Source organism: Diadema antillarum, unplaced genomic scaffold, assembly GCF_040938485.1.
Source record: "Diadema antillarum isolate AM-2024a unplaced genomic scaffold, OU_Dant_1.0 seq00000082_RagTag, whole genome shotgun sequence".
In the NCBI taxonomy this organism is placed as follows: Eukaryota; Metazoa; Echinodermata; class Echinoidea; order Diadematoida; family Diadematidae; genus Diadema; species Diadema antillarum.
Window position 1 is genome coordinate 1,261,102 of NW_027271175.1, and position 24,966 is coordinate 1,286,067.

The 24,966-nt window shown below is 40.0% G+C and overlaps 1 protein-coding gene across 1 annotated transcript; it reads left to right on the forward strand.

Moving 5' to 3' along the window:
* The first annotated feature begins 1,231 nt into the window (after positions 1-1,231).
* Positions 1,232-24,625, forward strand: LOC139726293 (synergin gamma-like). The gene is made up of 15 exons (XM_071637361.1): positions 1,232-1,362; positions 1,942-2,183; positions 2,576-2,845; positions 3,371-3,628; positions 4,023-4,389; positions 4,801-5,023; positions 5,440-5,701; positions 6,384-6,515; positions 9,526-9,663; positions 18,289-19,851; positions 20,331-20,440; positions 20,917-21,067; positions 21,548-21,604; positions 23,480-23,571; positions 24,296-24,625. The coding sequence occupies exons 1-15, from the start codon at positions 1,232-1,234 to the stop codon at positions 24,533-24,535; spliced, it is 4,236 nt and encodes a 1,411-aa protein (XP_071493462.1). The 3' UTR covers positions 24,536-24,625.
* Positions 24,626-24,966: the final 341 nt, after the last annotated feature.

Consider the following 24,966-nt stretch of genomic DNA (forward strand, 5'->3'; position numbering starts at 1 on the left):
GGTACTTTAACCTGAAACACAAACTAAGACAAGGAAATTCAAGGAAACTTTTGAGGTACCAAAACTTTTTATTATCTTTAAACCCGCACTCTTTGTGAGCTTCTAATTCGCAATCGCAGCATATGCCACTCTGCAAGCAAAATCTGAATGATTAATCTAAAGATTGAGTTGTTTTGAGCAGTGTCATGAAAGTCCTTGTTGATATCAATGTTTCCCCAATAACCGATCTGGTAGTCACTCTTTACTTTGAAACATCAGGGCTTTGAAAAAAAAACAAATGCTCAAATAGAAATCTGAAACCAACACATTCAAAAGTGTTTGTCTCTTGCTTCCATGAGATGTACAACAAGAATCAACACAACTTTGCTCAGGTAGATTAACTGAGCCTATAATCCAAGCCTCTTTATAAATGAATTGAATGCACTCAAGACCTTGCCACACTCGCTGCCCTTTGAACCTGAAACCGATGATGCACTATCTTCTGTAGTATGTAAATCACTGTTTTCTCTCTTGTTCGCAGACCTCCGTATGGGTCTCAGCCACCAGGGGCTTTCTCTGCAAGTCCACAGCCAGTGAGACCTGGAGGGGCCGGTGGGGTGCAGAGTCCCAGGCAGCAGCAGTTTGGGATGGGGATGCCACAGGCACAGAGCTTCCAGATGATGCCACAGCCCCCTAGTGCTGTTCCAGGAGGTGGAATGGTTCCACAGATGTTCCCTGGGCAACCTGCTGGCATTTATGTGAGTAGATTTGGTAGCTTCTCAGGATTGATACATGGTGCTGCTGGATTTCATCAAATGGGCAAGCCTCCCCTTTTAATTCACATTAAATTTTTGGTCATGGTGTATTAAGTTATGCATGCTACTTTCTGAATTTGAACTTATGTGAAGTGAATCTCTGCAAATTCACTTTGAGGAGCATGGAACATCTTCACTGGAAGTATTCATAAGCATTAATTTGTATCCTCCGTTATGTTGAAGTGTGTGAGTGCATTGTTTGTACGCATTTTTTTTCTGTTTGTTTTGTTTGTTGCTCTTTTTAATGCTTTTTGTGTTATCAACAGGCAAAGAAGATACATTTAATGAAGCCATTTACATATAAACAGTGTATTCTGTATAGATGTAGCGGGATTATGTTCTTCATTTTAACTCTTTCTTCTACTTCTTTATTCTGTTTAAATAAACTTCTGTAGCCTGGTACTGGTTACAGTCAGACACCAGTGCAACCAGTCTACATGGGGCAACCAGGAATGGTCCACCCAGGGATGGTGCAGCCCGGCCTCGTAGGCAGGGGTGTAGAGGCTCCAGGTATGGTACCTGGTATGGGTCCTCGCCTCCCTCAGAACATGACCTCTGAACAACAAAAGTGAGTTTGACCAGCAGCATCAATAAGAAATTTGTTTTCAGAATGCATGTAATCATAATTATTACAATGGGTCCTTCATATTTAACAGCAGCTAATAGAATAATTTGGTGTACATGTGTATATATAACAGCTATATCAGAATGAGTGAGACAGCCACTAATAAAAGCATAGCCTTTCTTAGAGATTGCTGAGGTGTCAAAATGCATCCACTCATTGTAGTATGTTGTTTAATTTAAAGAAAAAAAGTTCATAGGATACTCTACTATGTATCTTTGACATCTTATATTGTATATTGACAGTGTTCTGTGAAGCTATGATACCTTATTATACAGGGAAGTACCAGTTTTGTGGTTTACAAGCATATTTATGTATACAAGTCTTTTCTGATTAGTAATGATGTGGAGATTGAATACAAGTCATTGGTCAGCAGTGACATTGTTCAATCTCTCCTATCAAATTTGCATTCTTTGTGTAAACAAATTTCTGAAAGTGACATTGATGTCTTGTTGTAAAAGTAAGCATGACATTTTGATGCAAAGCCCCTGTTGATTTAGTATTGTCTGAATTATATTTTTGAAGGAAATTTGCTGAGAAGCAGAAAAAGCTGGCTGAGGAGCAAAAGAAGAAGGAAGAACAGGAGCGAAAAGAGCGCTACAGGGAGGAGCAGAAGAGGAAGCTGAAGGAGTTCTCCACTGGAGGCAGATCTTCGCTGGGCTCCAAAAGTCTGGATATGGGGGAACTGCTCTCAAAGGGGCTCATGACATCTCCTAGCAACCAGGGACCACACCCAGCAACAGCTCCTGGTATACCATACCAATATGGTGAGTTGTAGGATTCTCTCTTGCTCAAGGGTTCTGATTTTGCAGTCCTCATTATTAGACTTAGAAATTTTGCACGATTTTTGTTTGTTTGTTTGTTTGCTTGTTTGTTTGTTTGTTTGTTTGTTTTTATGGCTCATGAATGCATTCTAACAAGTCAAATAGAACAAAGAGTCTTTCAAGTTTGAACATCAGTGATAAAGTTATTGTACACTATCTTGACAAGAAGAACTGATTATACCTTCATTATTGACAGCTAATATTACTCCTCTGATATCCAATATGTACATGTAGAAATAGATATATTTACTTGTCATCATTTTCATCATTTTGTATCACTATGCGTCTTTAGACTTGAGTCTTTCACTGCCTGTTTTTTCTTTGTATGCTCACAGGAATGCAAGCACCCGCTCAGGCTGGGTTTGTTCCCCACTCCCAAACAGTGGGCATGGTGCCAATGATGCCAGGCGGTGTGATGATTGCCAGGCAACCGCTGCAGCCGGCAGCGAGTGCCACCCACCCACTGACCCACTCCCAGAGTCTGGACGATGGCTTCAGTGGCTTCCAGAAAGCAGCCCCTCCTTCAACGGCGCTGACACCCATCTCATCAGATCAGACGGAGGGGGATGATTTCGGAGACTTCCTGCAGGCACCTTCAAAACCAGGTATGCATCCAGAATCAGGACGATCTTCAAGGCTGTTTCTCCTGATCTGTAGCAATATTGTAGTGATGCAGTTTAGCAAGACAGACTCCGAACATGAACAACATAATGTAACTCTTATTTGCCACAGTGGTAATTGGATGATATCCCTTGTACATGACTGTAATGTAAGCTAGACAATTCCACTCAATTGTCACAATATCAGGCCAATTGTAACAAAAAAGGCATGAACAGGATTATGTGATATCTGCATCAGTTTCAGGATATCTGTGGTGATTTGTGAAGAGAGCACACCAGTAAATGGTGCCACTTGATAAGCAAAGCACAGGCAGGGTTAATATCTTCATTCTTGATCATGTTCAGGTTGGCATCCGTTTCGTAGGATGTCTTGGCAAGTGACCCTCCTCGTCATTCTGTAACTCTGACAGGATCACAGTGTTGTCCACTCAAGAATGAGATGTACGCTGGTTCAAAGTGTGAATTCCCTATACATGATTGTTAATATATTCCTCTTGTGTTTTTCCGCAGCACCAACCACTCCATCACAGCAACCACCAATGCAACCTGGAATGACCACGCCCGTGGCTGCACAATCACAGACCCCTCCCAAAAAGAATGATGATCATGATGATGATGGCTTTGGTGATTTCCTCGGGGGTCCAAGCCCCTCCCCGCCCAGCAAAGCCAGTGGGCAGCAGGGGACCGCTGAGAACCAGTTCCCTGTAGCTCAAAGCTCTGGTACCCCTCAGGATGAAGGCAACAGTATGCCCAATACAAAGAAACCAGGTACTCTTTCGTTCAATTTCATCATGGATTGTCTTTGTCTTTATTTTCAGGTATTGAAGAAGCTAGTACATTGTCAGAGACTGTGGTTGAATGGTTTGTCTAATATAAAGTCTGTTTAGTTATGATGAGCTTGTAGTAGTGAATGATTTTTTTTTGGGGGGGGGATGGAGAGGGAGTCTTGTTTTTTGTGTTGTGTCAATTCATGATCATTGATGGGAACTTTTGGAGTATGTGTGCTTGAATCTTTTTCTTTGTGTCATGTGCATTTCGGGAAAAGAATGCTATTGTAAGAACTCTTTAGAATCAATGTTATATGGAACATCTAAAAGGACTTTGTGTTGATTAGTTAATTGTGTTGCTCTTTCTTCCTGTATTATGTGTGTAATACTCGTAGGTGGAAAGTCCCTTGAGAGCATGCTGATGCAGTCCACAGACCTGTCTGAATCCCAGAAGGAGCGGAAGCGGTTCAATCAGAAGCCCTCCCTCAATGAAGTCAAAGGTCACGGTGGTAGTTCACCCAGGTCAGCCAGCACCTTCACCCCCAGTGTCAAAGCCCGGCAGTGGAAGGAGTCCGAAGACCTCTCCTCACTGTTCACCCTGCCTGGAGCGGAGCCCAGTCAGCAAGCCTCCGTGGTCCCTGGTGTGGGAGGGGGAACAGCAGTGGTAGGAGTCGGACAAATTGGACTGACAGGACAAGTCAATCCACCTGTGGCTCCCCTGCCTGCTCAGCAGCCATCGGGAGCAATCCATCCTCCAGCTTGGTAAGTCCCTCAGTGTCCTTCACCAAACTAGTTTTCTGCCAAAGGTTGTTGACTGAAGTGTTTAGTCTATTCTTTGCTTGACCATGACCATACATTGATTTTGCATCCCGGCCCCATCTTGTCAGAGTGATCCTTCAACACAGGCTCTCATGGTGTGCAGTAGAACATGACTCTATGTTATCAAAACTCAGTGCTGAAGTTGGTGAAGTAAATTTAATGAAGTAATATGTTAACTGTCTTTAAATTCTCAAACTCATGAAGTGAACAACAGCAATATGGAAATACATTATGTCTGTATCTTACTGTGTATTTGATTTTTTTGAGTAATAGATTCATTTAATGAAAAAGCACACTGATAGTAGGACAAAGTTTGGTTGAAACTAGTATAATTTGATGTCACTCTTACCTCAGGCTGCAGAATGAGTCTGCTCTGCCAACCGTCTACCGCCAAGTCCTGGAGGCTTCTGTCCGAGAAGGGTCCATCGACACGAGCCTCCTCTACCCCATCTTTCTCCTCTCCGGCCTTGACCGCAATCTCCTTGGCCACATCTGGTCGATGGTCAACCTCACCATGCCGGGCCAGCTGATTCCGCAGGAGCTCTTCATGGCCTTGGCTCTTATTGCCCAGGCTCAGGTAATAACATGAGTGTTGCAGTGTCAGGCTAGCAACCATAATGTGTGAATGGCCTGTCAGAGGGAAGGGGTGGGGGTATGGCTAGTCAGCAGAAATGCATTCTTGCAACCATGTCAGATCATTTTGGGGAAGCAGTTGCTTTTTAGGTTATAATGATTTAAGTGATGTGGAACAATCTGAATAACATATTTCCACTTGTATTTGGCAAGGGTTCTTGCAAAATAGAATATATTTGGTATGAAATATTGTGAGAAATGACAATTTCCAGTAGTGGATGGAAATTGAACGGTTGTATGCATCCATATGTATAAAGATTTATAGGTTCGACCCATTAACTGCCAGTGTTATTTTGACTTGATTAGGACAGCCTTTGTCATGTTCCAGTCGTATTTGATCCTTTTGCTCCTGGATTACAGAAGGGACAAGAGATATCACTCCCTGCTCTCTGCACCCTTTCCGAGGCACCGGTACCCAACCTCAGCCCACAGAATCCCGCCCAGCAGCCAGCCTTGCAGCAACTCTCCTCCTCAGCCCCACCCCAGCCTCCTGTGGCATCCCAGCCCCAGACCAGCTCTGGTGACGACGATGACTTTGCGCCCTTCCAGGGGGCCCCTAGTGTGCCCTCTGTAGCAGCTGAGGTTGAGATGCCACCTGCTCCCAGCATTTTGTCGGCAATGAGTAAGCTCCACTGGAGAAATGTTGTCTTATCCATTTTATTCACTCATGTGCTTTTACTTCTGTTATTAAAGAGAAGGCGTGACCGCGTCATGCATGTCAAAATGATATGTTTGTCTATCGTAGACAGTTCAGCACATTTCTCACAAAGAGGTTTTGTTCTGACTTTTTTTTATTCTAGTACATGTCCTGGTGTCAATAGCATCAGTCTGTGAGTTAGTCACTAATTGTCTAATTGTCTAACATCATATTGTGGCCAATATGACAAGCCTCTTTATCTTTTATTTCAAGAGCAGATTTATGTTTCTGATGTTGGGTTTGACTTTGTGCCCGTAAGTCCTTCTCGAAAGGAAAATAAAAGGAGAAGTGAAATATTGTATTGACATGGGATGATGAATTTCCAAGCACTCTATCAATAGGACAATTCAATCTCTGCAAGCATTTCAAATGAGAAAGTGAGAGAATGTTTCTACAGAACTGGAACGGAGTCTTCCTTGCTCTGCGAAGCAAATTCAAAATAAAAAAACCTTCCAGTGATATGAAACAGGACAGACATACACTTAGTACGGGATGTGATGTAAGTGTCACTCGCTTTTTTTCATAGAATTTAATTTTTGAGACACTTTGTTGAGATTGAGGATGACTTATGGGTTGCAATGCTAGGTTCTCACTGTACTCGTTTCAGCCTCATCTGCAGAGACGAGCGCGGCGGTGGGAAAGAAAGCAGCCTCCAGTGGAACTCTGTCCTCCCTGATCATCCCCGCCGTGTCCACCTCCTCCTCCAGGCACTCGGCCTCTCCAGCGAGCTTCACACAGGGTGAGTGTGTCTGTCGTTGCAGAGGGAACCTTTTCATGGAGCAGCATCTCTTGGGCTTCCTTGATGATGACAAATATACAGGAGTAAACAAGCTCATGACAGCACAAAACATATATAGAGTACCTGCTTATTAAATAACCAGATTGAAAATGTAAACAAATCATTTTGATCCCCGATTATTCATGAGTGTTAAGTATGTGAGAATCAAAACATTGATAACTGTGATTTTGGACAGATATTTAACAGATTTTGTTTGCTCTAAAGAACAACAACAACAACAAAACTTTACAGTTCAAGGGTTACAGTTTATTTCACTCCAGTGCTATGGCTGCCAGCTGGACTATTGCATATTTCTCTTTCAGAGCATATATTTTCCACCCTTCTCTATGGTAAAGACTCTGATCAGATTCAGTTACTGTAGATGCTGAATATTTGCGCTGGATTTATTTTCACAAATTTTGCAAGTCAAGAAAACTTGTGAATATAACAGCTTGCCAACATATCACCCTCTGGTTTCATCAATCGTGAATACTAAATATGAATGCCATGCATATGCATGCAACATAGCCAGGCAGCAGCTGCACACATCAGGTGCCTGGCCTACTGTGTGCACATGCACGCCTGCATGCAGACCATATGCAAGCAGTATGATATTTGCATTCTTCATGGCGAATTCAACCACCCAGGAATTTGTCTTACAACTCTCAATTTCGCGGAATGATATGCCTGCAAATTATTTGGCATCTACTGTACACTGAAGAGAGACAACTATTAAAAATCACCACTTAGCTTCTCTGTTTCTTTCGTGGTTGTGTGCAGTGTTGGAAGCGAAAATATTTTCTTTCAGATATTTTGCATTTCCAATATAATCAGCTGATGTACTGAGGAAGTCTCTGCCCCCTTCCTTTCCCCTCTGTTTCACTAGAACTATTGTCAGATAACTCCTTAAACAAAGGTTACCCTTCTGAATTCATCCTCAAAATACTCAGTCTATAAACTCAGCCACCAGTTTGCTGCAGTTTCAGTACTATTAAACCATATTTGATCTGTTCAGTTTTTGATGTGTGAAAATCCCATCTTACATAGGCAAAGCATTTTGTGTGTGGATGAGATTGCAAACATGTTGCAGGTTATAAGGCTCTATGACTGTGTAGAATTGATTTAGAATTTCATAGCTTAGGTTTATCTGTGTGTGTATAGGTCCCTGAAGGTAGGTACAAATATGAGTATTATTATCTGAAAGGGTTTGCCAAATGTTTCTGTTACTGACAAACCGCATCGTATCATCAATCACAAAATCAATTATTTGTGTCCTCTTGTGTGGTCTATGCCTTTGTATGTACTTTATTATCCCTTGTTTTACCTCTCATATTTTGTTCCATTCAAACCTCCATTTCTGGCATCTTTGAGTCAATGAACAAGGTGCAATGATTAATGTTATGCTAGGGTTCAAGTACAATTCCTCATTCAGTTATCATTGCAGGAAAAAACAACCAAAGAAAGTGAGAAATGAAGAAAGAGATACTCCCTCTCGTTTATTGACAGTGACATTCTAGTTACCGACTAACGTAATGCTGCCGACTTACGTGTGATCCCATCCATTAGTCAATTTGACTCTCATTTCATAGTCCTCCGTCAACTCATGGTGTGATCCAATCCTTGTATTGACACCACATGTGGATGCTGTCCTGACCTGTCTGACAAGTTTTCTAACCTTTGACCTTACTCTAGTTTTGCCCCATTGAAGTCTTTCCTATTTCCACATGGAATGTCCTTTGTCCCTGCAACTGACTGCATCTTTAGATATTTGTGTTTGTCTGACTGATAACTTGCTTAACTGACATCATTTTCCAATCTGGTATTATTATTTTTTTCTCCTGTTTTATAATGAATGTTATTTGTCCTATTTTAGTCTGTTATAATTGCCCTTTATATCTCAGAATATGGTTATCATAGATTATGGGTTGGAGTTACGGGATGACTTTCATAATGCTGCAACAATATTTGAATTGTGTTTTGCGCACCTTGTCCACGTTTTCTCTTTTCTTGAGAATGTGAACTTCCACATACACTCCCTATCAAAGTATTGCTTGACATAGTTTGTGGTTATGATGGGATGGGAATGGAAATTTGGGAAATAAGTTGCATTTTGGTGTCTGACATACTGAAAATTCTACATTTGAGGGTCTGCTGCTTCAAAGTATTGAATGACAGTCAGTCAATTATTGAGAAAGTAATTTGAAGGGTAGAAGATGCCTTTCAAAAACAGGAATAAAAATCCAACACTTGGTACCTGATTTAAAGGAAACCCAAACCAAAGAGAAATGTGGATTGAGTGAAAGTAGCATCATTAGTAGAACATATCAGTGAAAGTTTGAGGAAAATCGGACTATTGATGCAAAAGTTATGAATTTTTAAGGTTTTGGTGTTGGAACAGCTGGACGAGGAGACTACTAGAGGTTATGGTGTCATGTGTGGACAACAATATAAAGAAAACATAAATTGAATTCCACAAAAATTCATTTTTCATGAAAATTACACATTCCATCAACTTGATACTGACATATGTTAGGGTAGCAATTATTCCCCCTGCTTTCTGAAAGCGGTTAGTCAGGTGCTCTTTCATTATGCTAGAAAAGTGAATTTTTGAGGAATTTTCTTTATATTTTTTTTATATTGTTGTCCACACCAATGTCATAACTTCTAGTAGTCTCCTCATCCAGTGGTTCCAACACCAAAACTTTAGAAATTCATAATTTTTGCATCGATTGTCCGATTTTCCTCAAACTTTCACTGATGTGTTCTACTAATGTTGCTGCTTTCACTCAATCCACATTGCTCTTTGGGTTTGGGTTTCCTTTAAAATTAATATTCGCTACCAGATTTCACTTGGTCACAGGGGCAGCTTTCTAGTGAAACTCGAAACATATTTCTGTGGAATGACCTTTCACCCCTGACCTCTCGACTCTGTCTTGTATTCCCCCCTTGTCTGTCTGTCTGGCATGGGTAGAGGAGAATTGCTACATCTTTGCCAATTCTCCTGCCCCCTCAAGCGGGCGCAGCTCGCCCTTTATTTGGGACCAGAACACCATATACGACAAGTTGACCACACGGTCCTACGATTCCGCCTCCTCCAGCTCTCTTTCAGGTTTGTTCTCGCTATTTCGTGTTGTCCTGGCGATTAGACCACCTGTGATTGTGGAGCATCCCCCTTTGGTGAATCCCGCATGCCAGATTTCAAGAGTCTTCCTCTCCATATCTGTTCTTCCCGTTGTTGTTGGATTGGTCATATCTTGATAGCATTTTTGTTTATTAAATTGTTTTGTTTGTTCCTTTGTTGGTATAAATATTTAGTCCTCAGTTTCCCCCTTTTGTGTGGTTTCAGATATAGCCTGCTGTATTCCATGCATTTTTATGATTTTTCTTATCATTTTATCCTTTTGGAAAATTATGTGTCTGTCTTAGTGGTTTGTTTTACTGTTTCCTGTTTTCCTTTTTTTTCCCCTTCATCAGCCAATGCATTCATCAGTAAAGTGCTTTTCATTCCTTCTCGTGACACACACCAGTCAGTGCTGAATTTAGTGATGTGATGTTCATAGTTGGTAAACCACATGCAGAGTTGGACTCATGCCAAAAGATAGCAGAGATATTTAACCCTTTCAAATCCAGTCTTACTAGGCATGTGATGTTGCTTTAGCGGTAGGTAGAATTCATACTGATGGGAGGTACAGCTTCTAAGAGCTATGTAAATATTTCTAGAGGTTTGCAATATGAGATTATGTGCCTACATAGAGAAGGTACTTAGCATTAGTATTTTTACCATCAGTGATATCTTCACACATGTCTTTCTGTCTTAGAAATGTGAAGTGAATGTGATACATAGACCATATGGATTTGCCTTGATGCACTCTGTTGCAAGCATTGTCCAATACTACCAGTTAGCAGACCTCAAATGGTTTTACGTGGTTCAGTCTGCCAAGTACTAGTACTCAATGTTGCACAAGTAAGTTTTCCTTTGGAGTCAAGGGAACTAATTTTCTGAGCAGATATGTAATAGTGCATTCTGCCATATATTTTGCCTTGTAGAAGTTTGTCTGTATACATAAAAAGCATTTGAAAACCTAGATCAATGCATGTGGTGCAAGTCATGGTGCAAATCAAAACCGGTAAGTCTGATTAGGATAAAGTGTAAACAGTGTGCCCTAGAAACCCCCACCCCCCCCCCCCCCAAAAAAAAATGAATAACAAACAAAAAATGAATACAGTCATTATTTGGCATGACTGAGATAATTGGCATTCAATGAATAAGTTTAATCATGGTTTGACAGAACAGATTGTGGTTTAGGTGAATTCAAGAAAATATTGGCATCATTGTAAAAACATTTTTTTCCCTGTTAGATAATTATGTTACTATACCACTTGACAAATCCAAAAACACAAAAGAAAAAGAATTTAGGTATGTTTAAACATTCCAATCACCAAAGCATTTCATATTCCTGAAGCTTAGAATTTCTGCCAGGACAAAAAGTGATCATGTCTCATTAACCCTTTTAAAAGCAAATGAAGATGCTGTACATAATGGCCTATGGTTCCCTAGATGGTACAGTGTATATTGCTCTCATTTTGATAACTTTATTAATGATTAAAATAGCTCACTGCATGTTTATTTTTGACTATGATACTTAGCCCTAAAAAGACTGGTGGGGCCTAAAGGGCCCACCCACCCCCCACCCCTTGAGATCTCGGCCGTGGATCGCGCGATCACCGCGAAAATTTGCACAACGGTAGTGTGCGATGTAATCTACAAGATCACATAATTAGATTTTTCAAAATAGTGTTCTTTTATTTTATATCAATTAATTATGCTAATTTATGCAAAAACAGGCTTTTTGCTATAAATTAGTAAATAAAGTTCCAAAAGTGCAAATTTTTGGTCCAAATACTCTTTGTGGCATTCTTAGCAAACGTACCTGAAAAAAATTCGGTATCAAAATTAATTTCTTGTTTTTTATTGTTTGATGAATTTCTAATGTATTTCTTTGTTTTTTGACCTTTTGTTTTTGTCTTTTGTCTTTGTCTACTGCTAAAACAAATTGATTCAGCCATTGAGAGTAAAAATAAGCATATTTATATGAACCATGTGAAAAATATCAATTTGCATTCACTTTGTACACAAAATCACATTTTGGAGCATTTTCATTCCGATGTGCACGTACAAAAAGTTACATAATATCAGAACCATACCCCCGGGCATCACAAATTTGGTGTCAAAATGTGTAGGAAACTCAAAAGAAAAAAGTCATAGAGCATTGCGGTGAAAGCAATGCGCGTTGCCGAGTAATCGCACAAAATGTCGAGGGGGGGCCTTTTAGGCCCCCCCCCCAGTCTTTTTAGGGTTAAGTTATGTTTATTTTAAAGCCTATTAAGACTTTACCAAGAGAATGGTGTGTCACAGAAGGAATTCTGACATGCTTTGTTGACCTTTGACCTCTTTCAAATTACATAATTATATATTTTATATAACCCCCCCCCCCCCCCAAAAAAAAAAAAAAATGGTTAAGCACATAATTATATATTCTATATAAAAACACAAACAAATTGTAAAACATAAAACTAAATTAAAAAAGAAAGGACGGTTTCGGGCAGTTTAGTTGCCAATGGGTTCAGTGTGACGTGTGTTTTTTAAGTGAGTGTCATACTCATGAGGAAATCCAGATCGTAGCTTTTGAGGCTAATAATGGAAATATGTTCTCCAACAGTTCCTGCAAATTTTAGAATGATGATAAAAACAACCACAAAAATAAATAATGAATTTCATCAGAGTGGGAAAAAGTTGCATCACTTTCACTATAGGCCTACCCAGCCAAATTAAGTTTGAATGGGATAGGAATTAGCATGTGGTCAGAGAAGTGCTTGGTCCGTCTGGGCAAATGTTGCCCAGAAGTACCATATTTACCACTGTACTGACCACAGTTTTGTTATTTTCTTTTTCTAATTAACCTGTTGAGGACGGTTTGATTTTGCTGCAACACACATTTCCCATAGACACTTGCCCGAGTATACTCGGGACTCATCCTCAACAGGTTAAGAGACCCCGAAAATAGGGGGTGCAGTTATATAGGGGGTGCAGTAAATGTACAGTAACAAAAAAAAAATTGGGTCTGCAAAAACAGTCTGTGTCTCGAGATCATCCTAACAGTAGGTTTCAGTAATAGAAGTGCAGAAGGTGGTATTTGGAGCATGTTACATGGTACTGTACGAGCTGAAATTTTCGCATACAGATATTTTTGCGAATTGCTACTTGGAGGACATTTTCACGTGTTGTTAATTTCCCGGTTGCAAGGGTCTAACTGAACTTAGTTATTCGCGCGTTGTTATTTTCGCGGTTCAAAGGCGATTCGCAAAATTCGCGAAAATAAAACCACCGCGAAAATTTCAGCTCGTACAGTATATGAAACGATAATATTTAGATTTTAAAAGTATGGTACGGCCAAGTCACCTTCCAGCTCTTACAGTGCTCCTGAGAGCTGCATGGTGCACTCATTCACATCTGTAGTAGCTAACACTCTGCTGACAATAATCCAGCTCTTGATATAATCAAAATGAGACCCTCAAATGTATTTGTGGATGTCACAAGTGACTTTTTATTTTTATATATAGGTAGGCTGGAACTTTGGGGTGTAGCAATGCATGACCTTTGGTTTATATTTTACAGCAAATATGGTAGTTTTACAGGTGTAATAGCTCATGTGTCACTTAGAGAAATGGTTTCTACTGAGCTTCACAACTTTTCTAACTTGTCTTTCCTTTAAATCAAAAGTGACAATTTTTATTTGTCAATTTTTCTCCTGTAATAGAGTAACATAAAACACACTGTCAAAGCATGCCATGTCAAGAGATTGGACTTAGTCATCATTCATTTAAGAGCCTTTTTTGTGCTCAAATCTGCAACTTTTTTTCATGCATGTTGGTGGATCATACCTTCAAGGAAATGCCATTAGGGCCTACTATCTTTCCAATGTGCAGCATTTATTTCATCATGACTTCTGAATTTGATTGTGTCTGCTTAGATGGAGAAAGAAAGAAAGACAGAGAGAGAGAGAGAAGATGATGTGGAGAAATTTAGGTAGATTTATTTACCCATTGAAATTACAGCTGATTGGATTTTTAAAAAATGAAAGTAAATACAACTGTAGATTTCAGTTACAAGAACATACTAAATGTGACCCTGCACCTCAAAACAAACAAAAAGTCGCCAGACATGAATTTTTAGTTAAGACCATATTCTGAAAGAGCAGACTTCAAGCTTTAAAATGATGTATAACTCAAATCAAATGGACTCTCCTAACCTATCTAAATATTGGAAAGAAAGCACAAAATCAGGAAAAGTGTGAACTGAGAAAAGAGGCTCTGAAGTACAGTGTCTATTCAAGCGCTTAATCTTTACCAAACCGTGCTGGCTGTGCGATGAATGGGACAAAAAAACAGGAGGTTAACCACCAGAGTAACAACAATGAAGAGATTATCAGATTAAACTGAAATTAAGCATGCCTCATTTACACATTCTGTCCATAATCAATGCCAACTTTCAAAGCAGTAGTACTATCCTTTCAAAAGTTATTAGAGTTGAAAGTGAAGAGTGTGGACAAGGTTTTTCAGAAATGAAAAAGGGATTCTAAAGACACACCTAATCACACTATTCTACCAAAAATGTTCAAGATAAACTGCTAAAAAACACACTTTCCTGCCCGTTTTATGATACCAAATCTTAGCATAATGTAAAAGAAGACCCGCTCTTTCAGAAAATAGGAAAAAGTCAAGTTCGGCTAGGTTGACCCATTTCACATATTTTCAGTCCTCATGCAAAATCAGTGTGTGCGACTTTATGTTTGTTTTGAGGTGCACGGTCACAAATAACGTTCATCATAGGAAAAGCTTTCCTTGTCTTGTCCCGGTAACATGTCAGTTGTCAGTATTGCACATAGACATCTACAGAATTCATGCAAGGAGCTTGAGCAGTAACGTTTACTCGCAAAACACTGGGGATTTTTTTATTGCATCACCAAAAGCAGTCCGTGCATTCGATGAGAGAGGTGTCGACATTCAACTGACATATGGTGTCAACTCCATATACTGAAAACCTTTTTGATTTTACTCGCATGACCACATGATTATGCAATGAAAATTTCAGCAAAACAAAGCTCAGCGAGCCAACGTTGAGCAGCACTTGTGCCACCTGTGAAAAGTGGAGTTTAATAGCGCATTCGAAAATCAATGTTCCTCACTTGACACATGCACAGTGCTTGTACGAGACGATCACTGTATAAACCACAACGTTCATTTCCCGAACTTCGGCAAGGATATGGTCATATCGTTCTGTGTGACCCCAAACTATGTGTGAAATGAAATGATGAGCATGTTGGTTATTCAACTAGGTTTTCATGGAATGCCTTTCTCACAATATTATGCATTGCTGGAATTGGCCTATTCCAGCTATTTGCTGGCATTGTATGGAGTGTTGTCTTATCCCTACTGTGTAGTTTTATTGGTAGATTAGATATGTACGTTCCATGCTGTTTTCAGAAAGTGACGCAGCAAAGTTGCTTTTCATAGTCTGATTCTTATGTAAATGCACATTGTCCGCTGAACTGGCTGGTAGTTTTCGTGATGATATCCTTATAATTCCATGCACAGTGGAATAGGAGTCCCTTATTCTTATTCGATAACTTCCAAGTCTGTTGGACTAGAGTTCACACAGTAACAGACAAGTCTTCATGTGTTAGAAGTAATTATGATTGTTGTGTCAGGGTGAATGAGCTTATGGTAGATCTAGTCAACACCGGCAGTCAAAGTCACAATCTAAAAACATTCGTAAGTTTCTATACAATTGATTTATGAACATAATGGTATGAGCAAGATGAATCTCTGTAAATGATTTTCTCAGACCTATACGACCAAAAAGACAAATCAAAGCAAAGAAATTTACTGGGTTTGAGGCAGACAACCTAGTAGAAAGGCAAGTCACAAATCTTAGTAAGTGTTTTGTTGTTGAAAGTTCAAATACAAATCAGTATAAGAACTCTTTTTTTGTTAAGACAACGGTGGACTGGAATCATCTCCCAGACACCATAGCAACTTCCCAAACAGTAGCAATCTTCAAGGCTGCAGTCGGGGACCAGTTTCTTCAGTGCCAGTAATCTTCATCAGCCCTCTCTCTCTCCGGTGCACTATACCACAACGGTCCTGCACTGTACACATCCAGAACCAGAACCAGAATCTCTAAAATGTCTATGTTTGTTGTGACTGAAACAATGGAATGTGTGTAAGCTTTGCAAGGGCAGTAACTATGACAGCAATATATGGAGGAAATTCATGAGTGTGACATATCCTTGTCCATCGTCAAAGGTCAATATCAATTCTAAGAGTTTGTGATGATGAGATTTTAACCACACAAATTTTGGTTTAAAAAAAACAAGCAAACAAAAAACAGCTAGGTCCAAGGACAGACAGAATGACAAACTAAGGTGGATATCAGAGGTAGAATTTTTACTGTTTAATAATTCAGTTTGTTTTGTCTGCATTGGCTAGATATGACACTAATTGACCAATTTCATGTTTTTGTAGCACAGTTAACACTAAGATGCAATATAGTGAAACCCCGTTATAACGGGTTCGGTTGTAACGAGGAACCTCTTATAACGAGGTGATGGCGTCGGTCCCATTTTCCTGTGCGTGTAAACCTATGGCAGAACGAGTCCGGTTATAACGAGGACAATTTTGGTGCATCATGATAAAGAAAAAAAAAAGCAATTTGATTGGATATAATGAGGTTCCTTTTCTCGACTTGCTGCTTTCAAACACGTGACAAACGAAACATTGAAAACCGAATTCACGCTATCCATGTCTCTTTCCCGTTTTGCAGAGTACCGTTCCTTCTGTGTTTTCTTCTAAACCACGCGATAAGACACAGAAAAACCTTCCGATGTTCCTACCAAGTTATTGAATAACATCATTCGATTTTCTTTTTCGCAAGATACGCGTGTGTGATATTAGGTCAGACCACACAGCAACGAGAAAAAAAAATAACACATTCAAAAACTTTTCAGGTGGTGACACTCATGACCAAAAATGGGCAATTGGAATGCGTGTTCAACTCATCATTATATCCTTTCCATTTTTAATTCCGACTTCCAGTTGTTTTGCTGGCTAGTAAATATGAGTGTATGATTGAAGCCGAAATAATTAATGAAATCATAGCAATCCTGCCAGGTGACAGTAGCGTAAAAATAGTTGAATAACGCATGTTAATCTACTTGATTGAGTCGGTGTTCAGAAAAAGAAACAAACGCATGTAACAATTTGAATAGATCTGGGTTTGTTCATTATCATGTAACAAATGATAATGTAAATATGAGTGTGTATGATTAAAGCGGAAATAATTAATGAAATCATCGCAATCCTGCCGGGTGACAGTAGCGTAAGAATAGTTGAATAATACTTAATCTACTTAATTGAGTCGGAGTTCAGAAAAAGAAACAAATGCATTTAACAGGTTGAATATAGATCTGGGTATGTTCATTGTCAATTAACACTACATTTCACAATGAAGATTTTTCTTTCTTTCAGAATGGTCTATGAGGTACAGATTTGCATAAAAAGGATCAAATTCCAAATTCAACCCTGTCGCATATTTTTCAAGAACGGATGTACAAAATGTGAATAGATTTTCGGAAGACAATAAAGGACGCATTTTAAATCCCTTTGGGTGCAATGATTACACATCGTATAAAAGGATTACAGCCGAAATGATTCATGATCATCGCATTACTACTGGGCACCAACAGCGTAAAATACCTCGCAAGTTACGGTAAACAACGCATGTATGTTACTCTATTTGCGCTGATGTTTAGAAAAACTTAAACGCATTTTATACAATCTCATTTTGTTCATTGACATTTTATACTGTATTTCACAAACGAAAAAAATGTCATTCTTTCAGAATGGTTCAATACAAGAGGAAGAGATAGGTGTAGAAAGAATCATGAATATGATCCTGCCAAGCAGGCCTGCTTCTCAAGAATATAATGTGCAGCTATTATGCGAAGAGATTTTTTGGAAGAAAAATAAAAAAATTAACGCATTTCAACCCCTGCTTTTTTCGTCTTTTTTTATATCAATTCACAAATAATTTCCCTTTTCACAATATTTTCTCACTAATAATGATCCATAATATTGTGTAATAACAATGCAAAGGATATTCTTAAGTTTGATTGATGGGTATATGACGTCGTGCTTATGTTTTTCTTTGTTTGTTATGCGTACGGTTATAATGAGGTACCGGTTATAACGAGGTAATATCGCCGGTCCCACGGACCTTGTTATGACGGGTTTCACTGTAGCTGTTATTTGAACATTGCCACAGCTGCTGCAAAACATACTTGGTTAAATTTGATAGGATATGCAGAGCTATTTTATTCAGCATGATTTCAAATCACGTTGAACATATACATTATGTGTGTGTGTGTGTGTGTGTGTTTTGTGTGTTTGTGTGTTTTTTTTTTTAATATGAATACCACAACATTATTGTTTGATATGTTGACGAATTGGAGTAGTATTGCCTATACTTTATGAATTGTGGAGTGGATGATGGCTGTGCATTTCACATATGACATTTTAAGACAATTTTGACGTGCAACATAATGTGTGATATATATTGTATTACCTGTATATGAATACTGCTGTAAATGTTCTTACACAATTCTGCCATGTACAGATCACACTCCTACCGAGGGAGATGATGAGGATGAGTCCTTTGATGACTTCAAGTCGGCGCCCTCAGACAGCATGCATAGGGATTTGGACCTCATTCCACAGCCCATCCCAACCCTCCCTGGACCAGGACAAAAGGCTTCATCCAGTGTGTCTGCTGGGGCTGCACACATTCCAGCTCTGGTCCCACCTAGAGAGAAAACTGGTGGGATATTTGCTGCCATACCGCCCCCGCCTCAAGGAACAAAGGGTGGGAGTGTTGCAGTTCGTGCCTTCGGGTCTGAGGAGCAGCTACGGGCAGACAACGACTTTGGTGATTTCGGCGATTTCAAGGCTGCTGGCTCTGATTCAAAGACTAGTCTCAGCTCTGCAGCAAAGCCTGGATCTATCCTTGGCAGTCAGCCATTCAAGCATTCTGCATCAGAGTCCAATCTACAGGGTATGCAGTCGAAAACTGCTAATGATCGCTATGCTGCTCTCCGAGACCTTGGAGTTTCTCTCTTTGACACCGAGCCAGTTGCCCTCCCACCTCCAGCTGTTGGTGGGACGGATGATGATGAGTTTGCTGACTTCCAGCAAGCTGGAGGAACTCTTCCTGGCATCCCTGTGGCATCTGCAGGGGAAGCAGCCAGTTTTACCTCCCCGGCCAACCAAGCCGCCCTCTTTGAATCTTTCTCAGCCAGAGATCAGCCTCAGCAACCAAGCCAAGGGTTTGCAGCCTTTTCTCCACCACGGGAGAGCTCGGACTGGGCAGAGGCTGCAAAGAAAGACAAGGATCAAAAGGCGTCCAGTCCGCACGAGGAAGAGTTTGAAGGCTTCTTCAGTTCCAGGAGTAAAGATGGAGGCAGTGGTAGAGATACCAAGAACAATGCTGAGGAGTCTTCAGACACATTTGAGAAGTATTCCTCCCTTGCTGGCCTCCATGCTTTTGTGACCGACAAGCCAGACCCAGTGATACCAAGCCAGGATTCATCCTTTGGAGATTTCCAGACAGGAACGACTAAAGCTCCTCTGCAGAAACCCTCTACAATCTTGCCAGGAGTTGGTGTGGTCGCACAGCCAACAACATCCTCAACAGACTTTTTCCGCCTCACACCGCCTCCCATGACGTCCCCATCTCCAAGCAGTGAGGAAGCTCCGGAGGACGATCGCTTCAATGCCCTGCGTGATTTGTCGGTGGTTGATCCCTTCGAGCAGGTTGGGTCAGCAACGCAGCAGGGAAGCATGGACGGAACGGGGTCCGACTTCTACCAGACGCACTTTGAGACCATCGACCCCACCCCCAAAGGGGTGAGCAAACAAGGGCTGAGTCTTGGTGATGGAATGAATGCTGATTCCTTGCAGAGCAAGACGCACAAACTGGAGTTGACCCTGGACACTCCGGTCAGCACAACGAACAAAGCTTTTCCCATCGGCTCCATAAATGAGCTGGACCTGAAGAATTTTGATCTGAAGCTGACAATCGACTCCAAATCAAAAGAAGGTGCAGATGAACCCCGAGAGAGGGGAGACTCCTTTGGAGATTTCACTGCAGCTCCATCTACTGAGCCTCCTCCACTGAGCAAAGGTATCATTGGCTTTGTTTGCTGGCATCCATTTTTACTATCTTTCAATGAGATAAATGCACACAAAGTACTATGTTTGCATTCATCTCAGGTATTCACTAAATGTTTTATCAACTGTTCATAGATGAATGACATTGCACAGATTTCATTTGTGTTTCACTTCTAGCTCACTGTGCAACAGAATTTCTTCATTGCCACTGATGACAAGTCTATTGCAAAGGAATGTTTTTGACAGGATGGTCATACAGTGTCCAAGATGTGCTTCACACATCAACGGGCTCCTTCCTTTCCGCAGATACAAACTAGATTTGATAATATTAAATGTTGGATGTTGGATTTTTTAACATGACTTAGGTTCAATTTTGGTAGTGTTTGGTCACAAATGGAGTCAAATTTATGTATGTTAACTGTCTCTTATATCACTCTGGCTACCAAACCCTGCTCCTCCCCCTTCATACAGCACCCTCTGTGATGCCAGGAGGAAATACCATGGCACTCCTTCCATCCAGTGGACACCCTCCCCCTGCAGTGGTCAAACCTGACACGACTCTATTTGGCGATAGATACTCGGAGGTTGCTGGTGATTCATCTGTGAGTACCCCAATTACTGCATTGAGACTCAGGTCATAGGGTCAATGTATGAGAAATGGCACCTTTTGATATTCAAGAAAGTGTCAGTTTGCAATGGCTCAGCAGTCATCAAGCTTGAACTAGATTGTTATATTTGTGTACTCTGTGATTGTTGGTTCCATTTTGCTGTACTATGCTCTTCAAGGTTCAAACTAAGGTAAAATAATGAATGGGCCTGTCTTATACTTTGATTGCTATAACTCTGACTGATAAGAGTCAATCATAGTTTTCCATTTACAGTAGTCGGTTGGGAGAAAGGCTGGCATGAATCAGAAAGGAAGAGAAGTCTTGAGTGCAGCTTTTACTGTTATCGTTTGCTCTGATTAATGAGAGAAGATAGAATTAAATATATACTTAGTTGAGTCATTACAAGTATATGTCAAGCAAATTGTAGTTGAAGTCACACCCACTTTCTTGGGAATATATGTTATATCTAGGATGAAGGCAGGCATGCATCGGAGTGGGAGAAATGTCTGAGCAAGTGCTATGAGGTCATGAGTAAGGCCAACTCCATCTTCAACAACATCAGCAGCTCCTCCGTGTGCAGCGAGGTCATCGGGTCAGCGGCTGGCATCGACTACCTCACCGGTCAGCTCAGTTAATTTCTCAGTGATTATCATGTGTGTTGTAATCATATGATGAAGAGCATTGTGTGATGCTTCGGTTGTGTCTTTGGTGAATGTTCCACTCATTTTCAGTAATGCATTTTGCTTGACCTGTATAATGATTCTTTAGATTCGTTGTGATAAATGTCAGTAATGTAATACAGATATGGACTTCATAGTGCATTGACCGCGATCTCTCACCCTGAGCAACATTCTGCGGCGCCTGTCATTCTCAACCATCACATGTTAATGTTGTGATAATGATTGAAGAGATCACAGTGTGCAATACTTAGGGGTAGTCTACATTGTTTCATCCTTGATGCAAAACAGCATGCACATTTCTCTTCTGTTTTTCAAAAGTATGTCAACTGCTTTTTGTGCAGATGTGTTTGTTGTAAAAAATTATTGATTTATATTGTTATAACTTTGTTTGCTTTCTATTGTATCTTTTTTTTTAAATCAGGCGTAATTGAAGTTTACAGAGTTGCCTGCAGAATCACAACCTCCATCCAGGGATTGGGTGAGTGGATTTTACCCTTTGATAGCTGTGTCATTTCGCTCGCTCTCATGAAAATCACAAGAATACTTCCTCTTCCTCTTTAGCTCTGAGCTTCTGCCCCAAGGAGTTGTTCATTGCAAATGAAAGTGGAAAAACGGCGTTCAAAACAAGCTTCTTCTCTTGCCCACCTTTTGCATTCATGGTTGTACTTACCTGTAACCAGCCTCTGAATAGTAATATTTGCATTAATCTATCCCCTTGTTCTAAATAGTTATTATGTAGCAATCTATACCTGTGTTCTAAATGGTTATACAGCTGTATGTAGTTTTTATGCCTCCGCCACGAAGTGGTGCCGGAGGCATTATGTTTTCGGTTTGTCCGTCCGTCCGTCCGTCCTTCCGTCCGTCCGTAATGAATTTTGTGGACAGGGTAACTATCAAAACCTTTTGAGGTATCCTAATGAAACTTGGCATGAATGTGTATTGGGGGGTGAAGTTGTGCCTATCAACTTTTGGGTGCACATGCTCAAGGTCAAAGGTCAAAAGGTCAAGGTCAAATACATATAATTTCACTATTCCCATCATTTCTATGCAATGCCTGAAGATATTTTCTTTAAACTGAGTGTATACATGTATTACCCGATTAAGATTTTCTGATGAAAATTTGGGTCATGAGGTCAAAGGTCAAAGATCAAAAGGTCAAGTAAAAATATTAAAACTTCACTTTTTTTCTCTGTACCTTGGAAATTGTTCAAGGTATCTTCATGGGATATAGTATATGTACATGTACTGACTGGCAGTGATTATCTAGAGAATATAGGGTTCATGAGGTCAAAGGTCAGGGGTCAAAGGTCAAGGGCAACACTTCAAAATTTTACCATTTCCCTCATGTTTATGCAATGCCAGCAGGATTTTTTTTTTTTTACACTTGGTGTATGCATGTATAACCTAACAGAGATTCTCTGGAAAGTTTTTTTTTTCTTTTGTTTTTTGCCTCAAAGGTCAAAAGGTCAAAGATCAACTGAAAGTGCTGAACTAAGTTTTTCCTCAATATCTTGGAAGTGGCTCAAGTTATCTTGAAATGTACTTCATATTTATGCATGTTCTGCCTGACAGTGATTATCTTATGAATTTTAGGGTCAAAGGCCAGATGAAAATGGTAACAATTTACTATTCAATACAGAAATTGCACTTTTTCTCCATACCTTGAAAATTACTCAATGCATAAACGAATGAATGGGTCAAAGTCAAGTTAAAGTCCTTAAATCCCAAATACATGCTCTCCTATTCATCCAATTAAACCTAGGTCAAGGAAGGTGAACATTCAACACATTTGTGACAAACTTGTCATTGTAATATTTTGCCAATTTTGTGAAAATGTAATCACACATTGTCCACATGAACTATCTAGACCTATGAGGAGAATCATGCATTATGGCGGAGACATATCAGTCGCCATAGCGACATTTCTAGTTCAAGTTGCATCTTAGCAGCATATGATTGGGTGTTGTTGGTGGTGGTGATGGTGGTGTTGTTGGTGGTGGTGTTACTGTTGTGCTTCTTGTGCTTGGTTATAGGCTGTTTTGTCAATTCCAATGTAAGTATCTGTTATTTACAATTTTGACATTATGCAGTTTATCTATCTATAAACAGTTTTAATGCACAAGCGATCAAGATGAATTTTCTTTAATGTTGACCAAAGAATGCTGATGCAAGCAAAAACATTTGCAACAGCTAGGACATAATATAAGACTCAGTGCATTATACATAAAGTTGAAGTGAAAATTGGCACTTGCAAAGAATAAAAAGAAAATGTTTTGTACTTTTTTGCACATTCAGCTTCAAGATGTGCTGCTCATCGTTATCGCTTCAAATGTTTACTGATTTTTGTGAACAGGTATCGATAATGACATCCTTGGAAAATTAGAGAAGGACATCAATCAGATCTGGAATAATCTGTCAGCATTTTTGCAACTTAGTTCCATCAAGGTTGGTATACATAGCTGAGTAGAGTTTACTCTTTCGTTAAATCTCATTAAAGCAAGTATTGAGTTTATTCTCTTGAGCTAAAGGACATCGCTATCAAAGGATGAATGAACAAGATTCTGTCTGTGGATTATCATGATTTGTAGCAGCAATGAGATCGTGCAGAGTGGCTTTCATGTCAAGTGGAGGTGGTTATTAGGACCAAGTCCCAACCCCTTGTAAAAGAAAATTATAATGATAAAGAAAAAGAAAAGGGATAAAATGCTAAAAAACGAAGGACCGAGAAGAGCAGACACACGGGATAAAAAACACATGTATGTCTCATCTGTATGGTCATTTAATGTATAACATTGATTCTTGTTAAAAATTACCTTTCCTCAATCAAAATTGATAAAGTTAGGCTGTTTCACTTGTGAGCCATGTGAAAGTCCATCATCTACTTGATGTTTGTGCCTTCTGAGAAAAGAAAATATCGTGATAATCATGAACAAGAACTTGAACAAGGGAACAAGAATTTGTGGCATCAAAAACCAAAAATATAATTAATTTCATTTTGTTTTCTCCTCAGATATTTATTCTTTTGTGGACCTGAAATCAATTTCTTTTTCTGAAATAAAGCTAAGAATTGTTTCCACTTTCTGTAGACTACATTAGTCATATATTGATGCAGTTTATGTCTGTAAGTGATTTTATTTGTTTCATTATTCCTTGCCTTCTCCTCCGCCAGCCAAACGAGGGCTCCTTTGTCTTCAAGACGGCCATGCTGCGGCCAGAACCCAGCAATACGCCCCAGGCGTGTGGTGTCTGCCTCCTCAATGTGGACTCGCGCAGCAAGGCCTTCGACCGCTCCGAGGACAGCCACAAGCTGAGCTACGGAGGGAGGCAGTACCACGCGACCTGCGCCAACCTCTGGGTCAACATGGTAGATTCCATCCTGCCCGCTCTGCCACTCAACACCCTGCTCTGATTGAGAGGCTTCCATTCCGGATGGATGGTGGTGCACGTTATGCAAAATTTGAGGGACAGAGCATGCAAACTTATGTGTTTTTACAGTATTGCATACAACAAAATGCTATGTATATGGAGTTAAGAAACAGTGTTCGTAATACTCTCTGCTATTGTCTGTACATAGATGAACTGGAGCTGAGTGCTTTTGAATATGTTGAGTACTTGTCAGGCATCTAACAGAATTTATCGAAGCAAAATTTGCTCAGGTGGATATAAGCTAGATACTGGTAGACAACTTTAGAATCAAAGTAGCAGTTTCCAGATGTGTTTTGTTCCTTCTTGGCCTGTTTGTCTTCATTACTTTTCTTCTGGATCCCTGTGATCTGATAAGCTACCCTATACTTTGCAGCCTCAAGAATATGATTATAGGTTGTACTGTTGTAGACTCTC

What these genes read in the sequence shown, in the direction of transcription:
- LOC139726293 (XM_071637361.1), top strand. Translation starts at nt 1,232, where the DNA reads ATGGGGCAACCAGGAATGGTCCACCCAGGGATGGTGCAGCCCGGCCTC. An exon ending in GCCTCCTCCACTGAGCAAAG is followed by an intron (nt 19,852 to 20,330) that starts GTATCATTGGCT and finishes TGATGCCAGGAG; the next exon opens with GAAATACCATGGCACTCCTT. An exon ending in AACCTCCATCCAGGGATTGG is followed by an intron (nt 21,605 to 23,479) that starts GTGAGTGGATTT and finishes TTTTGTGAACAG; the next exon opens with GTATCGATAATGACATCCTT.